General features: G+C 32.1%; 2 protein-coding genes across 5 annotated transcripts in view; one reads left to right on the top strand and one right to left on the bottom strand.

Annotated features, from left to right (window-relative positions):
• The first annotated feature begins 6217 nt into the window (after window positions 1–6217).
• The window catches only part of LOC126895769 (four and a half LIM domains protein 2), a 39903-nt gene continuing 22553 nt past the window's right edge, over window positions 6218–23567 (top strand). Inside the window, exons 1-2 of one of the 4 annotated variants that reach the window (XM_050667979.1) lie at window positions 6218–6510; window positions 10468–10553. In XM_050667979.1, coding sequence (XP_050523936.1) covers window positions 6469–6510; window positions 10468–10553 — 128 coding nt within the window. In that variant the 5' untranslated portion in view covers window positions 6218–6468. Of the gene's footprint in view, window positions 6511–7048; window positions 7160–7933; window positions 7961–10467; window positions 10554–12796; window positions 12966–23567 lie in introns of those variants that run through there. The other 3 variants (XM_050667975.1, XM_050667980.1, XM_050667978.1) reach the window with 3 other exon arrangements.
• LOC126895770 (cuticle protein 19-like) lies at window positions 13932–15839 on the bottom strand. The gene is made up of 3 exons (XM_050667983.1): window positions 15692–15839; window positions 15511–15612; window positions 13932–14304 (listed from the first exon to the last, which is right to left on the bottom strand). Exons 1-3 carry the CDS (start codon window positions 15704–15706, stop codon window positions 14059–14061), a joined length of 363 nt encoding a protein of 120 aa, XP_050523940.1. The 5' UTR covers window positions 15707–15839; the 3' UTR covers window positions 13932–14058.

Below are 23567 nucleotides of genomic sequence, written 5' to 3' on the forward strand. Positions count from 1 at the left end.
GTCTTCGTCAATATATCTGATAAAATACATTAGATTTGCATTATCCTCAATATCTGTGCTTTCATATATTTGCGAGGAAAAAAATTTACTTTTTTTTACTTTAGCAACTAGTTCTTCTTCTAAATGTTTCGCGCAATCACCAATTCTCCGTTTAACTGTATTATTTGATAATGGGATCGCTGAAAACAAACTTTTTTCCTTTATTCCGCATAAATTATTTACGACAATTTTTAAAGCGGGAAGTATTAATTTTTCTCCAGCCTTATTAGGATACCCAGTCTCAGCTATTAATTTGGAAATTTCAAAAGATGTCAAAGTGAGGTTTTCATTTACTGGTGAGAAAAGAGTGCATTTTTCAATTTTTTTTTAAGCAGCATCAATTCATTTTTCTTACCAGTAAAAAAGTTAATTGGCTTATCAGAATACTCAGAATGAAGTGTGTTTAAATGTCGTTTTAATTTTGACGGTTTCATACTTTCATTTGAAAGTTGCTCATTGCAGATAATACATAGCGGTAAATTATTTTGACTGCTGCCGGCAATGAACCCAAAGCGTAAATATTTGCGAGTCCAATTAGCTTTACGCTTGTTACTTCGGCGCTGTATTTCTGCTTTAGGAGCTTCAGGCAAAGTAACTCCACGTCATAATGTTCAGATTTGCTTATACTTGGTTGATCATTATCATTTAAATTTCTGGTTTTCTTGATTAACCATTTATCCATTTTAAAAAATGGTGGAAACTTTAATAAAAAGAATTTGATTATTGATGATTTATAAGAAAAAGTATTTCTTGTACTTACCGATGTGAAGTTGCTATTGATAATAATAACTATTGTCAAATAAAATAAAAAAAAATTAAAATGTATCAACTTCTTTTGACACACGTGAGTTTGCGAGGATGTACCGGAGGAAGCATTACACCCAGAGAAAAACCTCGATCTATATAATAAATTCATTGTTCAATTTGATAAATATATCATTACTATTGAATCAATGATATATTTATCAATATGATATTTTTTTTTCTTGTCTTGAACAATAATTATTTATAAGAATAGTTATTTTGTTCGTATTAATAAAACATTATCATAAACCCTTGATAAAATTTCTCTTTCAATTTTGATTGAGGTTTTTCTTTGGGTGTATTAGACTATCACTATACTGAATGACGAAATCATAAGCAAACATGCGCAAACAGTTGTGTGGACAATAGTAAGCGCGCTTTCACACGGCGATAGTGGTATCGGATACTTTTAATTGCACATTTATGTTCAGACGGTCCTTAAATATAAATGCGCAAACTCTGTTCGATTCAGAACCGTTCAGAACTGCTTGTAGGAATGAAACTAAAATGAAACTATTTTTTTTTGTTTTTACAATTTTTGCCGCGACCCATGTGAATTTTTCTGCGACCCAGTACCGGGTCACGACCCACACTTTGAGAAACGCTGTACTAGTCTCAACAATCCCACACTCACACTGTGCCGCAACCCCACTGTGCTACTGTTTGTTTTTTTCTATTACCTGATTTTTAAGATTATTACTAATTAGAAACAAATGAAAAAAATTGTTTTTAATATTCTAATTAGCGACCCCACTGTGCTGAGTTTTTATAGTTAATATAATATACAATTTTTTTTTTTAAATTAGCAAAAATTTTCCCTCGTTCCCCGCAAATGGGGGGAAAATCCAAAAAAATTACAAATTTAAAAATCGCTAATTTTCGAAATTTTTTCATTTTTTTTCCTTAAAACTTACATAACTTTTTGAAAAATCAACAAATCAACATAATTTTTTTAAAAACCTTAGATATTTCCCTTTCATTTGATATAATTTTTTTTGAAAATCTAACACTTATTCTGCTCACTGGGGGGATTTAAAATAGTAACTTTTTTACAAAAAATAACTTTTTCAACTTAATTTTTGAAAATGTTCCGGAAATACTGCGTCCTTTAAACATATATAAAATTAAAGCTTATTTTATGTACTACAAAATGAAAAAAAAAAATTTGTCCCGACAACCTATCTTCTATACATAAATGGCTACCATATTCAAAAATATGCTATTTTTGTATGAAAATTATGGGTTTTGTATTTTATTTTAATAGAAGTTGATGTTGCTTTTGCAATTATCCATCAATTTTTTAAAATTAAACACTATCTACAGATTTGCATCGAAGCGTTTCTTATGATAGTGATTTTAATCACTGTCAGATTAAATCTATACTGGACCCAACTATGCAACGTCCCCACTATGCCGCGACCCCACTGTGCTGGGTTTTTTTTTCATTATCTTTAGTTACACGTTATTCTTGAATTTTTAACTATGTAATACTTTTTAAGTTCATCCTTTGTGCCTTGGAAGAGGGTCTGTGCTACCGTTTTTTTTTCTTTTAAAGTGAAAGTTTTAATAAAAAAAAAGGGAAGTTATTACCATAACTTATAGTTCAACTTGCAAGTTTGAAATTGACATTATTAAATTGAAAAAAATGAAATTTTTAAGATTAATATGCAATCTGGAAATTTTATAATTACTAATTACAGTACATTTGTCAGAAAAATTCGATTTTTTTACATTTTTATCGTAATAGATAACTGAAATAGAAAGAATAGTAATCATTTCCTAATAACTTTTGGTGTTTAAAAAGATTCTTCAAATGAAATATTCAAAACTTAATTAATTTTAATAATTTACTTTAACTAAATGAACCAATCAAAACAAAATAGTTAAAAAGATTTACTCAATTGAGCGTATTATAAAAAATAATTATAATTGTAAAAATCCATCGTTAAATTCAGGTGAAACTAAAAATCATTTTTTTTTTAAATTTATGATTTATATAGCAACATATTACAAAAAAATTTGGCATATTATAGACTGGTAGTAGCACACACAAATAGAGTTAAAAAATTAATAAATTATAAAGTAAAATTATTTACTTTTGTAGTTGAATACTTTTATCATATCAAATCTAATTCGACAATAAATAATTTAAGAATATTAAAAATTAATGATTTTAATTGTTTGTATGGAAAAAGCTGGTTAAGCTACTTTTTATTTGAATAAGGAATATTTTTTTGATTTTTAAGAGTAATAACTTAAACTAATCATTAACTTAAATATCATAAACTTAAATGAATCATTTGACGTATCGTTGAAAAAAGTAGGTCTAGTGAGGGTTGGCAAAATAAATCGTAGCCACAAAAAGAACCACATAGTAAAATAATATTAACATGAATATCAATTTCTTCTCACGAGGGGAGACTATAGTGATAAGATCCTTTATATTTATTGAAATTATTGAATCTAAATGAGATAAATATCAAATGATTTGAAAATTCTATTCTAACTCAAAAAAAAAATGCAAAATTTTAGAAGCCACAAACGGATTTGAACCTCGTACCCTAGGCGTTAAAGATCAAGGTGTTACCCATTCGGCAACTATTCGTTGATTTTTGTTGCATGATAAAATTGGCTATTTAAGCTAACTCAAATTTAAAAATTACTTTTTCGACTTTAAAAAAGTAAAAAATTTTAATAAGTTTAATTTCATATGTCTTATGAACTNAATTAAGCTAACCCAAATTAAAAAATTACTTTTTCCACTTTAAAAAAGTAAAAAAATTTTAATAAGTTTAATTTCATATGTCTTATGAACTTTATTCTATGTCAATTAAATTATATAATATTCATGAAAGTCAGTTTATTCCCCTAATAAAATATTTTAAAATAAAATAAAATACAAAACCTAGAATTTTAATAAAAAATAGCATATTTTTAAATACGGTAGCCTTTTGCGCATAGAAGATAGGGTGTCGGGACAAATTTTTTTTTTTCATTTTATAGTACATAAAATAAGCTTTAATTTGATATATGTTTAAAGGACGCAGTATTTCCGGAACATTTTCAAAAATTAAGTTGAAAAAGTTAGTTTTTGTAAAAAAGTTGCAATTTTAAATCCCCCCCCATGAGCAGGTTAAGTGTTAAATTTTCAAAAAAATTATATCAAATGAAAGGAAAATATCTAAGGTTTTAGTTTAAAAAAAAATTATGTTGATTTGTTGATTTTTGAAAAAGTTATGGAAGTTTTAAGTACAAAAAACATTTCGATAGAAGGTGATTTTTAACGTAAATATTACATTTTTTTTTTAATTTCGACAGCCATTTGTACATAGAAGATAAGGTGTCGGGGCAAATTTTTTTTTTTAATTTTATAGTAAATAAAATAAGCTTTAATTTGATATATGTTTAAAGGACGCAGTATTTCCAGAAAATTTTCAAAAGTTCAGTTGAAAAAGTTCTATTTTTTATACAATGTTTCAAAGTTTTAACCCCCCCTATATAAGGGGAAATTGTCTAATTTTAATAAAAAGTATGTCAAATGGAAGATGTACTTATAATGTATTTAGAAAAAAAAAAATTGTGCTGATACATGCATTTTTCGAAAAGTTATAGCATTTTTAAGTTGAAAATTAAAAATCGAAAATCGAAAATTTTAACACAAAAATAGTGTTTTTTTAACTACGGCAACCGTTTACATGCAGAAGATAAAGTGTCGGGACAAATTTTTTTTTTTCATTTTATAGTACATAAAATAAGCTTTAATTTGATATATGTTTAAAGGACGCAGTATTTCCGGAACATTTTCAAAAATTAAGTTGAAAAAGTTAGTTTTTGTAAAAAAGTTGCTATTTTAAATCCCCCCCAATGAGCAGGTTAAGTGTTAAATTTTCAAAAAAATGATATAAAATGAAAGGTAGATATCTAAGGTTTTAGTTAAAAAAAAAATTATGTTGATTTGTTTATTTTTGAAAAAGTTATGGAAGTTTTAAGAAAAAAAAGTAAAAAAAATGACAAAATTTATCGATTTTTAAATTTGTATTTTTTTTGGATATTTCCCCTATTTGCGGGGAACGAGGGGAAATTTTTAAATTTTTAAGGGTAATGTCTTCAACTAGATACAATTTGTGATCTTTTGACGTATTGTTAAAAGAAATCGGTCCAGTGAGAGCTGAGAAAAAGTAGTGACAGACACAAAAAAAAAAAAAAAAAAAAAAATAAAAAAAAAAATAAACACATCATGGTAAAATTAATACCTTCTCAGCTTCGCATCGAAGCTAAAAGTTAATAAATTGTCATAATTTACTGAAAATCAGTGGCAACAGACACACAAAAAAAAGAAAAACAGAGTAAAATGAATGCCATTTAGCTTTGTATCGAAGCTAAAAATTTTAATTACTGTTATGTTGTTGTAATGTACTTAAGTATAATAAGTTACTCAGTTATAAAACAATTAATTAAAATTAAAGTTCAACTTACAAAAAGAATAATAAGTTATCTTAAATAGATTAACTTATATAAATTAATGTATGTTTTAACTTTCTAATGCATGTTGAATAAATTGACAGGTTTATCGATATTCTAGGAGGTGATTTGCATTTTTGGTTAATAAAAAGGACTGAAAAGGTAAGGAGTACAATTAATTTGGCATTTTGCTTTTTTTAATAATTAAAACAATAGGTCTCACTATTTTTGTTGAAGCAGTTTAAATTTTAGTTAAAAATCGATTAGTTGCGTAGGCGTTTAAAATTGGTTTTAACAAAGAACGTTGTATCAATTAAAAAGTTATGATCCAAATATTTACTCTGTTAACATTGGACCAGCATATTTATGTAATTTTAATGTAAACAAACACTCCATCTGTACCAATTATCAAGTTCAAACTATCTTTACAATTTTTCTTTTCAAAACGACCATTATATTTTTAATTAAACTATAAAAAAATTAATCATCAAAATACTTCTTATAATTTATGTACAAAGAAATGCTTGTTTTTTTTAGTGTTTACGCTGAAATATTAAAGTTTGCAAGAAGGTATGTGTCATGTCGAAGTATGAGGTCGGTGTGGATATGTCTGTCCTGCTGTGTGTTGTGCAGTGTCTTGACTTTCGAAAGCAGTGATGCGGTCGGCAAAAGATGGAAGCAAAAGTAGAAGAGAATTTCAAACGCTCGTACACAGTGTCGCGAACCAGAACGCTTAGCTCCCTACGGTGACACATGACGGGCGGACGACCGTGGGCCGTTTTGTACCCGTACTGCGATCGTTTTATTACAGCCACTGACGAACCAGACAAACCGGTGTGCCGTAAAGCGCGTTCTATGTGAGTACATGTGTGTGTGCGGTCGGATGCGAAAGGTGCACACGGCGGTAGCTGCCCGTAGAGTTCGGGCTGGCAAACAGTCTGTCGGTCGTGGGACGGTCGCGTTGTGCAACCGGTTCGTATAGTCATCGTCGCGGCCATCGTTTTTTCATTTCAGTGCACTCATAACACACTCACGCACTCGGTCGTATCGCGTTCCTCAGCGGATTCACCGGCACCTGGGCAACTGATGGTCGATCCGTTTTAATAAAAAATTCTTAATCGTCTCCATTGGTTAATTATAGGAATGAAAATCCTGTTTTAAAAAATGGAGAGCTATAGGACACCAAAAGAATTGTTCCGCGAGGGCGTAAGTCTTAAAAGCTCTTTTTTTTTTTCTAATTAAAACATTTAAAAACACAATTTTTTGAAATTTTTTTACAAGTTTATAATTAGATGTTTGTAATATATATTTATCTTAAAATTTAGTTATAATTATAAACATTTAATGTAATTGTCGGCCCAACCGTTTATCGATTATTAGAAATTTATGTAGCTTAAAGAGGTTTTATTGTGCTGTGATATGACCACTTATAAGGTAGTGATGTCAACTGGTTTTATGGCTATAACATCTAATAAAAAACATATTCATGCTACCTTAAAATTGAGGCTTTGTTGCGTTGTCTCATATCTGGTATTGAACCCTATTCGAGTGGTCAGTGAACTGAATGACCGGTAACGCACGGACCTCATATAATTTTATGGTCACGCTGCTCAAATCGCCCAAATGCATCCCAACAATATTTTTTATACATTTTTCTTCGAATCAAATCCTATTGGGCAACAGAAAACAAATACGTTGCATCGTTATTAATGACAAGTGTATCATAAATTGTTCGGAAACAAAATAAGCGACATAATGTATGTATGGTGAACGAGCTAGAAATCGTGAAGACGTTGACGTCTGCCGGGTTCACGTGCCCTTGTTTATACAGTCGACCAGCCATCATAAAAATGTGGTAACTTACATGTCAAAATAAATATTTACCAACGATATTCCTTGTCCTGTGGATATCATTAACTGATGTTTACAAGACATTAAACGCGAATGTTCAACCGCCTAGCCACTCGGTGTTTAGCTGAACGTAACGTTGTTTATAAAATTCTCTAATGAGGAGCATCCAAGTCGTTTGTTTAACGTTGATTGTATTATTCTTTAAGTATAATCGAACTAATTTTTTTTTTTTAGAAACCATTAAAAAATCTCGTCGTGCGTTGTTCGTCTCACCTGCGGTTACTGCGCATTCTCCCTATTAATAATTGACTTGGACTGCATTGAATTTTATATAGTAACTGTGAGCGTTTGACGAATCAAATAATAGAAAATGTTATTTAGGCTACGATTCGTTTTTATGAGTCAATTATCCTAAAATGTGCTTTCAAACAAATTATTTCATATCATAAAACTTTTGTACAAACAGTTCTGCAATGAGGTTGGCCGCATTAGAGAAAATTCGACACCTGAGTATATTTAGAATTTCGCAAACGATTGTTTGTAACGCGACACCGAGTCCGTACCTGGGAAGCACATAGAACCAAAGCGCAAAATATTATTGCGAATCATAACGCCAGTTGTACGTCATTTCTAATGAGCTCCGATAAACGCTGTAATGAGCGAAAATCCACTTCGTGCCAGGGGCTTAAAACATTAGGCAGCTAATAAAAGCGCGTCGCAACATTACAAAATTTGAGTAGTCTATAAACTTTATGCTCTCGGCCACAGATGTTCGTAGATACACATTGCTGTCATGGACAATAAGGTAATTCCTTTTCGTTCTACACACAATAAAGTTGTACAGATCTGGGTTAAGGATAGTCCTTTGTTATTGCATATTATGTAGAAACTCGGACACGTGCACTTTTTTACTTGTACCTATTAATTCACTGACCAAATTCTGTTGTTTGTCTGATAGATGTATTGTCCGTGTAGGAAATATGTTCTTACCGTCACCTTGGGAACGTCTCATTCGAAGGGTGTATTTAAAACAGTCGACAACATATACTGCCTTGCAAACTTTAAAAACAAAAGATTTTTCGAGTAGTAAATTATTTGACCATATTGAAAAATACTCGCACATGTTAAACGTTAATAGTATTTCGTATTTATCATCGCACTCGAAACACTATTTTTTTTTATCTAAGTGCAGTAATAAAACGACGGATGTCAAGCTTCAAAGTGTGATAAAGTACAAATATATTAGTGTTCAAATACTACGTATTACGTATACAGTCGAGTACGGTATTGTTCTTTAGTCAAAGTGTATAAAAATGTGACATTATCTTATGAGTAAATCAGTTATTAAAATTAACTATAAAATCATCTAAATTATATAAGGCTCGCACAAAGGAATATATATATTAATACCAGCAATCCGTTAATAACCTTATAACATGAGCTCAATACACAACATAATAGAGACAATACATAAAATGAAATATTATTTTTATGAAGTGTCTATACTGCTGTTCTAGTAAAGAACGTCACTCTAAAATTAAAAAAAAAAAAATAATAATAAATTAGTTTGTATTTTTTTCCTATAAAATTAGTGCTAGTATGCATACATTTTTTAATGTAGAATTAAATAAAATCAATAAAAAGCTGTATGGCGACTGTTTCTACCAAAAAAACGTACACGTATTTTTCCTTAATGGTTTCATTAATCTAAGTCATTTATCACCTAAAAAGAGTATGTACAAAAGTGTTTAGTAATTGACGATTTTTAATAAAACAATGATACTGCTGCGCGTTCTATTTTTAAAACTACCTAGGGACTCGTTAATATTTCTAATCAAAGAATTAATTTATGATAAATTTGCTGTAACCGCATAAACAACCCAAATCAACTAAATATAAGAGACATATATTAACTTGTACTAAGCAAAATGGTCGTATTTGTGAGGAATTACTAGATTTTTGCATAATACAAGTGTTATACGGCTTTTTACTTAGATATTAGATCTATTTTAACGAAATAAGTATAAATCAAATTTTTAATAACTTGGCTTCTAAGCTAAGCAAATTTGCCTTGCTCTAAAGATGCCCGAATGAACTCTCATTACTCTAATACAATAACATGTTCTTAAATTTTTTAAAATATTTTTTGTTTATATTTTTTGTTTAAAATTATATAATTAATAAAATGAGAAAGTTGATTTATTTTTTAAGTGGCATATTTAAAAATAAAATCAATAGAAAAAATGAATTATTTAAGAATATATTATTAAATGGTCGGTCATTTTATATGTATGTTTTAACACGTTTCAAATATACAAGTCAAAACAGTTCTATTTACTTAGGCTGTAGTGGTTTCATTGAATTATAGTCTAAATATTTTGAATAACAAAAGTCGCTGTATAAATTTTTATTGAATTAATCATAATAACGTGTAAATTCATAATATTTTTACTAGTATAGTTAGATGTATGTAAATTCAGGGTACTCAAAGATCTCACTGGGAATAATGTAAAAGTAGTACTGCTGTCTTTTTGATTATTATGCGAGTTTTTTAATACGAAAAATTAAATTTTTCTCAAATTTCTTATAGTAAAAGTAAAATCAACAACATTCCATAACTTGGTCATTATTTTTTTTGCTTATTATGGTCATTATTTCTCTTGGCCATCCCTAAAAACGTCACTCAGATGTCGTCATCCTATTTTTTATTTGATATTTGAAAAACAAAATTGAAGGATTAGCGTATATTTTTTATAATATTATATACTTCATATTGGCTTTTCGATAAATTAAATTATTTTTTACTTTATTTTAATTTAATTTAACCATTTTTGAGGAATTTAACTTCAAAATAAAAAGGTTTATGTTTTCTACTCATTCCCTAAAAACATTCTACAAATGGTATTGAATTTATAAGATTTATAATTTGGCTAATCTGTTTCCTATAAGGTCATCGTGACTTGAATTCGATGATTATTTTCCTTTCTGGGTATTGGAAATATTTTCTAACGTGTTCATAATGATTTTTACGTGTATTTAAAGAGAAATAGATTGTCCTTGATTTATAACAGCATATCACAAGATTATTCTTTCTCTCTCTTCTTGCATACTATACTGATGAGATCGAACCATAACCTTATAGGGAATTGTATAAGAACAGTAGTGACGTCATCATTTCACTAAGTAATATTGTCAACACAAATATTTATCGCATACATCCTATTCAGAAAAATTGTTCAAAAGAATCTGAACTTGTAATTTATTTGTTTGCGTTGTTATAAAACTTAATTAATGATTATCTATTTTTCACAGGGAGCTGTAGCCAACGAAATTTATGAAGGAAAGCCCTGCTTGGAATGTCACGACAATTGCGCAGGATTTGTACCGCACCAATGGAGGTAAAGTTCATTATCCATTAACAAAAATGACTTGTAATAAAACTATCTCTTAATTAATGAAAAAAAAAAAAAAATTATTTGAGTTAATCCGTCAAGTATGAATTATTCAAAATCCAAAAATTTCGTTGAAACTCTTGAAAAAATTAATTTTTTTTCTGTTTGTTGTGTTTATAAAAATATTCTTTTACTCATTTGATTATGTTTTTTGCGTTTATAAACTTCTTTAATTTCAAAACCTTTTCAATCGTTATATTGCTGGTTTTGTTAAATAAAATCTAATGGTATTTTTTTAGTGAATATATCGTTAATACTTTCCATTGAAATTTTTTTTTTATATCTGTTTTTATTATAAAAATTAATATATGTATATAAAATACTATGTAAATTAATTTTTTTATTTAATAAAAGCTTTGTTAAAAGTGTGTCACGTATTAAACCCTATTGTGCAAATACTTATTTACGTGCAAGTCAATAAACTTCAAATAATAATCAAAAAAAAAAAAAAAGGTTATTTTATGGCGCGTTTATAACGTAAACTACAAAACAGTTTTATTATTAAAATTTTCTGTTTATCCCAAAGTGACCTGAATCATTGAAGATCATTGTATAATTTTGTTTCTTAGTCATAACAACGTACTTTAAAATATTTACACCGGTCATAAAAAACGTTTCTGTTTTATTATTCAAGTATCTCTTTTGTGGTGATAATAATTAATCCTTAGAGGTTTGTTTTCGATTCAATAGTCCTTTTACTAATGCATACAAAACTTGCTAAATGATGTCATGCATTAGGTGCTTTTACCTTGTACTGTAAAAACGAATGCTTATAATATGGCGACTTCGACATTTATCATTTGTGAATTGCGTCGATAGATCGAAGTAATTGATACCTTTTCACGTTCATAAGCGAAAATTCTACAGAATAATCAGCATACAAAAGTGCCGCATGAGTGTTTACTTTTCGAAAAACAACTCCATAATACTCAAAAAAAGTTTATCGCACACACACACACGCACATGTTTGTAAATTTTGAATGGCGGTCATTATTCAGTACGTCAACCGTTTTTTTATATGTGTATTATATTGCTCAACCTCCGCTAAAATAATTATTATTAAACAGTGACAAGGCTATCGACTGTGAATGACTGCGTGAATTGCAATGTTATTGTAAATATTTATTAATTATTATTATTAATTACATTTACGTGTATTATGATATGCCAAAATACATTGGAGGAATGTCAAATAGAAACACGACGCTACGGTGCATCATAAAACAGTTGGTTAATTTGTTCATAACCTACTATAAAGTGAGAACAAATAGTTGGTTAATGATTGTAATACGAAATTATTTACGCATAAATCGACAATTTCAAATCAATTACGTTACATTAAAATTGAACACTAAACTTTTTGATTTTAAAAAACTAACCGTCATACTCGTATAAATTTAAGTGAACTTCAATTGACGGTTATTTTAAACTATCACGATAACTCAGAAAATAATTGTCAATTAAAAAATACTGTAAATGTCATAAGTACCCACAGAATTATAAATCAGCTCAACTGATTCGGAATTTGACGAGTTTTCAAAAAAAAATATGTTTTGCCAAAAAGTAATAATCAGCACTATTGGCTATTCATAAAGCGGAGCCCTCGATAGCTCTTATCTCAGCACTGAATTTAACCTAGTTTTGCGTGGGTTAAAAGTTGCTGTGATAATACTTGACGTGTCTTACGTGAAAAAAACGACATGAATTATTTAGAAGTTTCGAAAATAGTCTCACGAGTTGCATCGTTTGGCAACCGTTACCTGGTTCATAGGCTTTGCGAAATGTTTTTGTTATTATTATTATCATCGTCATAATAATTTTGTGACGTTTTGGCCAGATTCCACTGTTGGAGTGTCACAAAATGGCCAGAGCGTAGGCCGCTCCGACACTCGCTTGATCGCACCGGAACTGCATTACTCGCGAACTCTCCATTGATCTTCCGGTGTCAGTCAATGACGGAGCTCTCGTATCTGAACAATTAAAAACGTTCGTCTACGGCAGCGGTGCCTTATGATCTTCGTACTCGCGCCGTTGTCACCGCCGACTGCATGCGATCGCGAGTGCCACGTGCACATATACAAGCGTTTTCTCCTCGACATCACTTGCAGTTGGCATCGGTCGTCGGTTCGAAGCTGGCGCGTATAAAAATAAATCTACGACCGGACACAAACGGCCGAGCTTGACGGTAAACTTTAGTCGAGCGCCACACGTGTTGGTACAAAAATTGTGTGATAGTGCGTCGGCTGATGGCGGTATCGGTGTATTAATATGACAGTGCTTTAAGACGAGTTGTGCTCTGGTAGTAGTGTGTCGACATCTCGTGGTAATTTTTTAGCCGGTAAGTCCGGATCAGCACAGGTAAGTGATGCGCGGGACGGGTACCCAAAACGACACATCGAACACGTTTACAGGCGCGATGCGAACAACGCGGTTTATATTTTCGGTTGAAAACCAGTGCGCATTGTTAATCATGACAAAAACCGTTTGACCCAAATGTGTAGCCAAAAAAACGGCGGTTATCTCTCTATTGCGGATAACGCGAAATGCTATCGGTCATTCGAGAATTTCTTTTTAAACATTTAACAAACGTTTTTTAAACGTCGCATAAATCGGAACGTATTAGAATAACTACGCTGTGTCTTAGAGAGTAATTGTAACTAGCGAGTGGGACGAGAGACGCCGAAAAGTGTGACTCAACAGGTTGTTTTATTGTCAAATCGAGTCGTATCAAAACGGTCGTGGGTTAATTCTCGTTGGCTTCTTCCTACTTAAAATTAACCAAAATTACACTCTTCATAAGTACAAATCATACGTGTCCATAATTTATGTTACGCGGTTTTTTTTTAATCTAATTTGTTTTAATATTTTTGAAAAAATAAAATGGCCTCGTTTTAATAAAACCGACGACGTTTATGAAGTATACGTCTTGGGACAAAGCACTTTTGCATCGATTTATCATTTCTGTGTTTATTGGTATTATTTTTAAAATGTTTGATGGAAAACAGAGAAAATAGGCTCTATCGGTGCGGATTTAATTAATCGTTATTGCTCTAATTATTTTACTCACGAGCAAACCGAAATGTTCCAGATGCGTGTCGTAAATAAGTACCGCATTGGCATAAACCATCGGAATAAGGCGAATTTAACTTTAGGCATATTCTTACATTTTGAAACGAGACGCGCGGAGATAGTCCAGACCCAGTTGACTAAATCCATAAATTTTACGGGAATAAAACTATTGACGTTGGTTTTTCATTAACAGGTGGTGTATTAATTTATTTCAAAGTTGAATTATTAAACCAGTATAAAAAATCAATTACACAATAATCACACACGCTTATATAATAAAAATAACAATATTTCTTAAAAATAATACATTACACATGGAGCGTATAACGAGTATATTTATTTGAATTGGACCGAACAATCAATTATTGGGCAAAAATGGATTTCAAAAGTCAAAAGCGTCGTTGCTGGGCTTTCTGTAGGCTGTGTTTCCGCTGTCAGACCTGCTGACCACGGCGTTGAATCCAGTCTCGGGGTCGGCGGTGTATTCGACCAGTCTCATGGCACCATCAGGGTCCAAGACACTGTAGGCCCCTTTAACGACATTGCCGTCTCTCGATTCCCATTGGCTCTTCACGTCGTAAGTGTCGGGATCGTGCACTGCATAGTCGAACTTGTAATCTTTTGGTGCCTGCAACACAATCGAATTAAAATATTTTCACAGCGGTATATTTAGGAACCACTTCACTGGAAGTTTAAATCCCATTCATGTTGTATTTGAATATATATATATATGATTAGTATATATGTGTAATTATTAATTGTACGTTTATAAAAAAAAAATTTAATTGTATCGATTGAGATTCGCGATCGTTCCAATAAAAAATACCTTAGGGTAAATAAAAAAACAATTATATAATAACGAATTTCACGGATCGTTATGAATGAAAACTGGCAAAAATTTTACGTCATTATTAACGTTAGAAAAAGCACATTGAAATAAAAATGAAACAACAGGCAGAATTTGAATGAGACACTCGTGTAAAAGAAAATGTCTATTGACTCATTGGAAAACGAGGCTGTTGAAGTTCATAAAAAGGAAGTGAGGAAGGTCAGTAAAATATTATGGATAATTCCTCAGCCGTTATTCGTGTATGCGCCTACTGATTGTACGCTGAAGAGTGTTGGCGATCCATTGTGACCGAAATAATACAAATAAATTTGAATGGTGTGCGTTACTCTAGTCTGCTCGTGTTTATTGGACAATGCGTTTTAAAATATGACGAAAATATAAACTAGGAAAATTATTATTTGGTTCTTGTAAATGTTATCTTATTGACGATGTTATTTTCATCTACACTTGAGTTGTTGGACAACTAATAAATGTCGTGTCATACAGTAAAATGTTGTTGATATCTCGGTCGTTTTTTACAAGTTTTNTTTTCAATGTTGTTGATATCTCGGTCGTTTTTTACAAGTTTTATTACGCTGCATTACTGAAATAATGTACTGTTAATGCTGAAGATGATTCGTTATAGCTTTGCATAATTATAATTATACGAAGTGATTATTAATAGCTTGTCACCAGACAAATTTGTATAATGATTCGCTATTTAACAGTTTATTGAGATATCTTTTTTTTTTTTATATTGACATTAGAAAAAGAAAGGTAGAATGGTGATTTAACGGAATTTAAATTCAAACGTCTGATAAGATATCAAAGATCAGTGAAGGAATGGAATGTTTATTAGTAATCGTTTGTTGTACACTAAAACCAGTGGAAAACTTTGCTAATGGACTAAAAAATGACGCTAATTACTATTTTGAACTTTTTACAGTTCAAAATTGAATTTAAATGTTTTAACATGATTAGAGTTCAATAAGAAAGTTCACTTACATATGATTCTCCGGATTCGGCTATGTTGCCCCTCTGACCTCCATCGACAAAGATGGGCACGGCTACGGCACACACGGCCACCATACTCAAAGCTGCGATGAACTGTAAACATCGTTGTAACAAATAAGTTTTAAAGTTATCAAACGATTTGCAGTTATCAGAAATCGTTTCGTCTACTCACTTGACACGTTTTCATGATTGAATTTTCTTGAAAATTGTATTTTCCCGGTTGATTGCTGTTGCTGAGCTCTGAAACGATTGTACTGTTCTGTTCGACGGTCCAGGGTTTTATACCTATATTCTGCACGTGCCCCCACGTGTCGCGTTTCCACCCCTACTATGCTCTAGATTTTCCAAACAAAATTTTCTCGTTCGATGGTGAAATTCGTCACGCGACAGACGTAACACCAGACTGATTGTAACAAAACGACTTGTAGTGTTACGTGAATGTCAAGGTTGTAGCAAGTTGGGTGTTTGACCGTCTTTTGAGCCGAACATTTCTGAACGCTTTGATTCATTCACACGAGAATCTACAGTGTAATATCAATAGAACATCTTAAACGCACAGTGCGTTTGTTTTGCCTGTCATTTTTAATATCCTGACGAATCGATCACTTTTTCCAATTAGCCCGAAACACTCTTATTCCATTAAATCAATGTATAATTTATTTCTTAAATTATGTTTTATTGAGTTGGATAGTTTTTCAATATCATATTGTTATGTACCTGAATATTGTATTTTTTACTTTTTCAGAAAGTGTACGTAATAATAAATAGTAAGTTCATTATAAGCTCTCGAAATGTCGAAAGTTTATCATGTAATGTTATACGAGCACTTTGGGTATTCAGTTTTTAGGTTAATTCCTCTAAAGATTAGAAAACAAGGTTATACTTTTCAAAATTAATTATTAACATGATCAATATATTGGGATGGATGTTATGTCGGAAACGATACGAAATACGCTGAAAGGAAAATTTTTCTTTTGACTTATTAATGCTAAAAATCAAAATACTAAACATTTTTTAATTATTAAGTTGAAAACTTTTTCTTACAAAGTTCAAAAATAATTTAATGAGAAGAACATGATCTCTGTATAATTTATAGATATTATGTTCTTCATACTTGGTACATGTAATGCACCATTAGCATAGACGAGTAACCTTTTGACTTTGACATTTTGTAGAGGCCCACGGGGAACTTGTTTAAAAGGTCTTCCAAATAAAAAATTTAATTATTAATTTCTTTTCAAGTTAAAATGTCAAAAGATGCATTAATATTTGAGTACAACAAGCATGTTATTCTGCTGTTGCCTTTAAACGATGGTTTTTATTTATTTTTGATTTCCCACAAGAAATTTACTTACTTCTTGTGTCCTGACAGACACAGAAAACTATTTTTGAAATTTATAAAATTGTTACTATTTCATAAAAGAACTTTTCAAACTTTTCTATTTAAACACAATTTTCTATTATGTTAATGATGACGTAAGAAAGTTTGATTACTTCGTCAACAATATTTGTAAGAATATATATATTTAATGTTTAAAACATGTTAAAAATAAAATGTTAATTGTCTCAATGAAATAGACTTTGGCGTTCAGGGTTTTCTAAAAGTGTGCAATAATTTTTTTTTCCATTATTCATATTTTTTTAGCTGAGATTTCTTTCCATTACAACGGTCATTGTGATACACCTTCGTTTTTATCGTTCAAGGGCTTCGCTTTAATAAATCACTACCGTCCATCTATGTTTCTCTTTTTTCTTGACACATTTTCAGGGTATTGATCTTGATTAACTTTTAGTGTCATATAAAAAAAAAAAAAAAGTAGACGGAAAATAGACTAAGGGTGTATTAAAACAACCCTTTAGTGACCTTTGTCTAAATTAATTGAACGACTGTTGTCATCTATCGACCGTTCAATGTTTGCTTTAGTTGTAGACTGTAAAAATGTTTATATACTTTTAATGCGTAAGCAGTTAGATTACTTGGTACTTGGGTGTGGCGACCTCTTTGATCAAAATAATTTTTTTTTTTGTGAATTTAATTTTCACCTAATCGATATTGACTTTGACACTTTGCATAGTTAAAAAAATAACGAATTCAGACAAGCCTGACAGATAAATTTGGCAACCTTTTTATATATTTGTTTGGTTTGGCTGACGTTAGTTCGTTACACTTTTGAGCAATCCTGTTTACATACGTTTAATTTGGCATTTTGTTGTCTTTGAGATCTAATAAAAGAAATGTATTTTTCTCAATGTGTTTATACGACAAATTAATTAGTCGTGAAAATGCGTAAAAAAGCTATTTCTATGTCGACCTCGCGAGTAAAATAGATTCAGTTTTACTTTTACGATCGGACGTCGTTAGTTAAAAATCACGATGACGAAAAATAAAACAATTACTACCACACAGTAATGGAAAGCATAAAAAAAAAAACAAGTTAGCAAAAAGCTGTAGTCGCAATGTACGCGGACTGTATCCCATTTCGGACATTCGGACTGGCATGTCATGCTCGGAAACGTTTCCACAGACCGTTTGACTGATGATAATGTGATGACAGACAGACGTGTTATTATGTTGACGTTATCGTTACCGTTACAGCCGTACACGTTAACAGTTCGGCACCGCAGTGTAACAAATTTCGATTCGGCTGTTTTTCGCCGCTTTACTAGCGCAACGGCCATGCGAATTGCGTCACTCGATTTTTATAGGAGTGCGAGCACACGAAATACACAACATATACGGGCGGCGGTTTGTCCGGATTGAGCAAACCGGAACAAATTGCACGCGTTTCTTTTTCTCCTTGTGTGTACGAGCATTGTGTTCTTGTGTAAAAAACCAGCCGAGTGCAATTTAAGAGAGAATGGAAGACGAAATTCGAGCGACACGAGAAAAGCCAAAGACTTGAGAATTCCGGTGCGGCCGACGTACCAAACGGATTATTTCTCCATTGAACGCTGTTGTGACGCGCCCGTACGAATGCAACGTGCGACGACTGCGTTTTTGCAAGCCAGCGAATCAAAATGCAAATATAAATGAAACATTGCAGAATTTCGTGTGTGCGTAATGCGGTGGCCGCCACCGCCCGCTTGTCGAAATTCTGTAGCGTCGTTTTTTTACCCGTGTGACATTTCATACGTTTATTACAAAACATGTCAAAATGGGTTTCGGCGAGACGCAAATCGCGGCAACTCTTTTAATCTCCAAACTCGTTGGCGATCGCCGCGGTGCATTAGCTTTTGAATAGACACGCAACACAAAGGCGTGACGTTCAAATATTATGTTAATGTAGTTTTTTAGTCTCGACCGGTTGTGCCGTAAAATCGATTGACGTCAAAATGCCGTCCAATCAGTTGAAAATGATATTTTTTTCCCGTCATTTTGGACGTGAAATGGTTATGGAAGAGTCGCCAATAACGCTATGCGTCGTTTCATCGAGCATTTTTTCCGGCCCCTTCCCTGCTGTCCTCTCTACAACCACCGCGCGACATTGTCGTAATAGTTCTGCCGATGTGGACGTTGTCGAGCGAAAAACGATCTGACCCAAAAACAACGTGTCTCTGGTATTGCGCAGCAGTAGTCGCGTTACACGTCGTGGCCGTGCCATGGCGGCGGTAATGACCTGTTCGAGAAACTGCGAGTGTAAATGTCATTGTGGTTACAAATTGGGCCGGTTGTTCTGGTCAGCGTGCAGCGTGTCCGGGGCAACCGGTCGACGGCGAACGCGCGAAAAGTCTGGAATTTCCCAACCGACCACACAACGGTCTTTGCAAAGACAAGCAAGTCCTTCGGACGGGACGCACAGCATTAACACCATAGGAGCAGCGCAGTAGCAAACAATCGCAGTAGTATTTACTATTTCCATTAGAGTTGGCATGCACGTCTAGACACAAGTGTGTGTGTGTGTGTGTGTAATATATCAAACTTTTACCGGAGTCATCAATATTGTCGGCGTACGCGTTTGAAAACTACAAATTGCGTTTGTTTCCTTTGCCAGTACGCCGTTTACGTCTTGCGGCAAAATCGCTTTTCGCGGCGTAAAACGTTTTTTACTATGATTTCTACCGTTCCCACAGTACATTTGTTATGTGCACCGATTTTTTAACGTCGACGTGCATGGCCACGCGACTAACCCATAAATGCGTTTTGCGTTAAAACAGTGATTTATTTGCCTGAACTACATGGTCTTTTTATTAACATTTCAAATTAAGCGTCCGTCGGACTTTGTGAACAATATTTCTAAATGTCGTGATTGACTTTTACGTCGTTTGTTCTTTCGTACTCAGTCTTGTGTATAATTCAAAAGCGATTTAACGAAAAAAAAAATGCCAAATCGCGTCTGACCCAGTTTGTTTACCAGGTCCCATTACCGTCGAGCTGTCAACAGCAACGGCGATTCGATATTAAAAATTACTCACTTAAAAATCGTTTCTAAAAAGGAAACACATTAACTCACACTCGAGAATTCCCGTAGGAGAACAATTTTTGTTTTGGCAAATATTTATGGGAGCGCCCTCCGACGGGTACTACGGGCCACCCCTTCTGGTCATATAAATCCGCGGGGCTAATCGACACCACATACAGTCGTGACTTTTGCCACAGTGTTTTGCCACGTCGAACAGTTTTCAGTTTGTTCAATTCGTTCATCGTTTGTGTTTAGTAGTCAGAAACTATTCAAATTGGCGGTCGGTACGTACACACAATTCTGACAAACACGTTACATTAATTTATCTCGTTTGATAAGCTCAGCCATTTCGAATGTTGTCAACACATCAATGATAAGAATTCGTAAGGGTGTTATCGAAAACTGCGTGCTTTCAAAGAAAACTTCGCAGTTTTCGAAATTAGTTTAATGAAGTGGTTGATTTTAAATTTTTAATGGCGTCAAAACCCGTTAAAACAACTCGCGTTTTATGACTTTTTTTTTTTATTACTGCCGTGTTTTTAATTTTATCGAATTGATGAAAATCCGCTCAAGTAGCAACAAAATCGGCGCCGTTAGAAATTTACCGATTGGCACAACTAATTTGTTCATTTTGACTTTTACTTTATTCGCGTTTTGAGAAAGCGTTAAATTTTACATGTGCCCGTTGTATGATTATACTTACAATGTGACAATAATTATTTAATAATCGCGCTATTGATACGTTTAAATTGTATTTAGAGTTCTGAAGGTCGCAACTCTGATATTGTGTTTTCACTGTACTTATTTAATGTAAAAACGAGGAATAGGTCAAGAAACTACACCGAATCATAATGATCTGTACCGTGCGAATTATTATTGTGGTTTTTACATTTAAGTTGATAGTTAAAAATTTTTGAATCATTTTTTTACAATCGTAATTATCATCGATTTTAATTTGTTGAGGTAGTTTTAACATTTATTATATTTCTGGGTGACTATTTTAATTGCAACACACTGGATTTTTAACTAAAACATAAATTTCCCTAATGTGTCCAACAATAATAAATCGTTTTTATAATTCAGTTTATTTATTGTAATAAAATTTAAAATTTAATATTTTTTGTATTAATATTATTATTGTTGTTGTTGTTTACCGTTATTACTTTAATCTACACAATAATTAATTGTAAGCATAGCGTACAGTGGTTTATTTTACTTTCATTTAATTAACGTCGTATTTTGCAAAATGTTTTTAATATGTACTCTATTTTTACCGCAAAAACATAATTTAATTGCTTCTGGCAGTACGATTTTTATAGGCGTTTTTAAAACTATTTCATAGTGTAATGAGTGTGGATCATCAATTTGTATTACTTGCGTCTTTCAGAGATAATTTTAAGCTTAATAAAACATGATCTTTATGCGTAAGTCACTAGTTTAATTTTAATTTTCGTTCTACTTAAGATGTACAGTAATTAAACTGAAGTTTCTCGCTGAAAACTGAAACCTTCGTTTTACACACGTTTGAATAAACATTCAATATTAACACAATTGATATTCAATAGATCTATAATATTGAGAAATTTCAATTACTTTTCTCTTTTTATAATACTCTTAAATCGAATCAACTTTGTAGCGTTTCTGTTTTTGTTTGTTTACGAAAACTAAGAAAAGTTGCGAGGATAATTATTGTTAAGCCAAAATCTTTGTTTTCTTTTTTTATACAAAAAAAAATGTTTATCACAATGTACAACAAAGACACATTGAGTAGTAACTAATAAACGTGTCAACATCCATTTAATGCATGGGAATCTATTGTGATGTTTAGGTAAATAACTCTGGAAATATATCGNAATGTTTATCACAATGTACAACAAAGACACATTGAGTTGTAACTAATAAACGTGTCAACATCCATTTAATGCATGGGAATCTATTGTGATGTTTAGGTAAATAACTCTGGAAATATATCGAATAATGTTAATGATAACATTAATATAATAGTATACGTGTATAATTTGTAGACAATTACAGGATATAATTTAAAATAATTACCGAGTAAGCGGAAATGAGTGCCGTCATCTCCGTTACAAACGCATAAGTTGTTCTTATAAATCAGAGAACGGTTAAAAACAAAACATAAAATGTTTATTTTGTTTTTTTACGCATGAAAAACCGTATAATGTCAGTTATAATGATTAGAGTTAGAGCTGACGATTTCTGAAAACACTAATGCTTATATTTTTTTTACGAACGTCCGTTTTTAATGCGTTTTTTATAATCTGGTGAGTAGTACTGAGCATAGGCTCATGTGAAGTCTGTTAACGCGAATGAAACGCTAATAATAAGTTATAAATGAACGTGTTGTCGGTATACGGTAGCAGTCTGTAAGTTTTTTACCCGAAACAGGCGTGTTTCCGTGTCCGTTCTCTTTCGCACAATAATAACGCACTCAATTTCATTAGTCCGACGTGCCATTAGCGATCACAATTATGAATTTATCGCAATTACTCCTAAAAACGCAATTTAATCTTTAATCGCATTCTTTCAAGCCGCTAGTTGATAACGAATATACGCTATTCAATACGTGTACACACGACATGGGCACACTATGAGTAACATGCCAGTTTTTTAAGTGTAATTAACATCTAGCGTTTAGAGAGCTAATGTGTGTACTCGTATTTCTGCCGTGGAAAACCTTAACTGGAATGCCATTCAGGCGGAAAATGTTGATTCGTATTTAAATATCTGCATATGTTATATAATATATTACAAAAACGGTTTGTTGCAACGCGTTAATGTGCATAACTAGTCGCATAATTGATGAATGAATTTTTTACTATTCTGCTGTGTCGGCGTTTTAAAAATAAACAGTTAATGCGTGTAAAATATAAGATTCCCAGAGGTACGCGAACAGACGAGTTAATAATAATAACTTGTAAGGTGCAAAAACAATGCACTTGGGTTACTGTTGTTGACGTTATCCTTACGGACAGACCTTCTCCTTATTCAGTAAGAGTTGTTTTATTATTATTGTGGCCACAAGTACTTAACCGTATAAGCTACGAATTAATATAAATTTTTATTATCATAACGCAGCAACTGCACACTGCGAGTCGATAGCACGTGAGCAACACATTTGATTATATTTTCATGTACAACTCGCGACAAAATTGATGACATTTTAAATCGCATAATTAAATGCAGCCCTTCGATTTTTTTCTGTCGTGTGTTTTTTGTGCCGTCGAGTATCTTGTAAATACCAAGGGGCACGCGTGTTCACTTGTAAACATTATTGTTTGCCTATCTGCTTTCGGTCGGGAAACAACGGAGTACTGACAATCGAATCTTCTCTTGTTCGTCGTTTGATTTCCAGTTATTAATAGACTCGCGGCGATAACGTAATTTATTAATTAGTCGTCACGAATAAATAACTGGTTGCTCTAATAATTTGTTACGAATGATGGCAAACGTCCAAAAACGAAAAGACATAAATTCCGAGACAATAGCAACGAGTTGTGCAGGAAGTGAAATATTTGGATGGACACCACAGTGTGAAGTATACTATTCCGCCCACGCTAAATAGTTTTCGTGTGTCGTACAACGCGATAATCTACTTAATATTTGTGCAGTACACTGTGTCTATTG

Source organism: Daktulosphaira vitifoliae, unplaced genomic scaffold (assembly GCF_025091365.1).
Source record: "Daktulosphaira vitifoliae isolate Bord-2020 unplaced genomic scaffold, ASM2509136v1 Scaffold_1, whole genome shotgun sequence".
NCBI lineage: Eukaryota > Metazoa > Arthropoda > Insecta > Hemiptera > Phylloxeridae > Daktulosphaira > Daktulosphaira vitifoliae.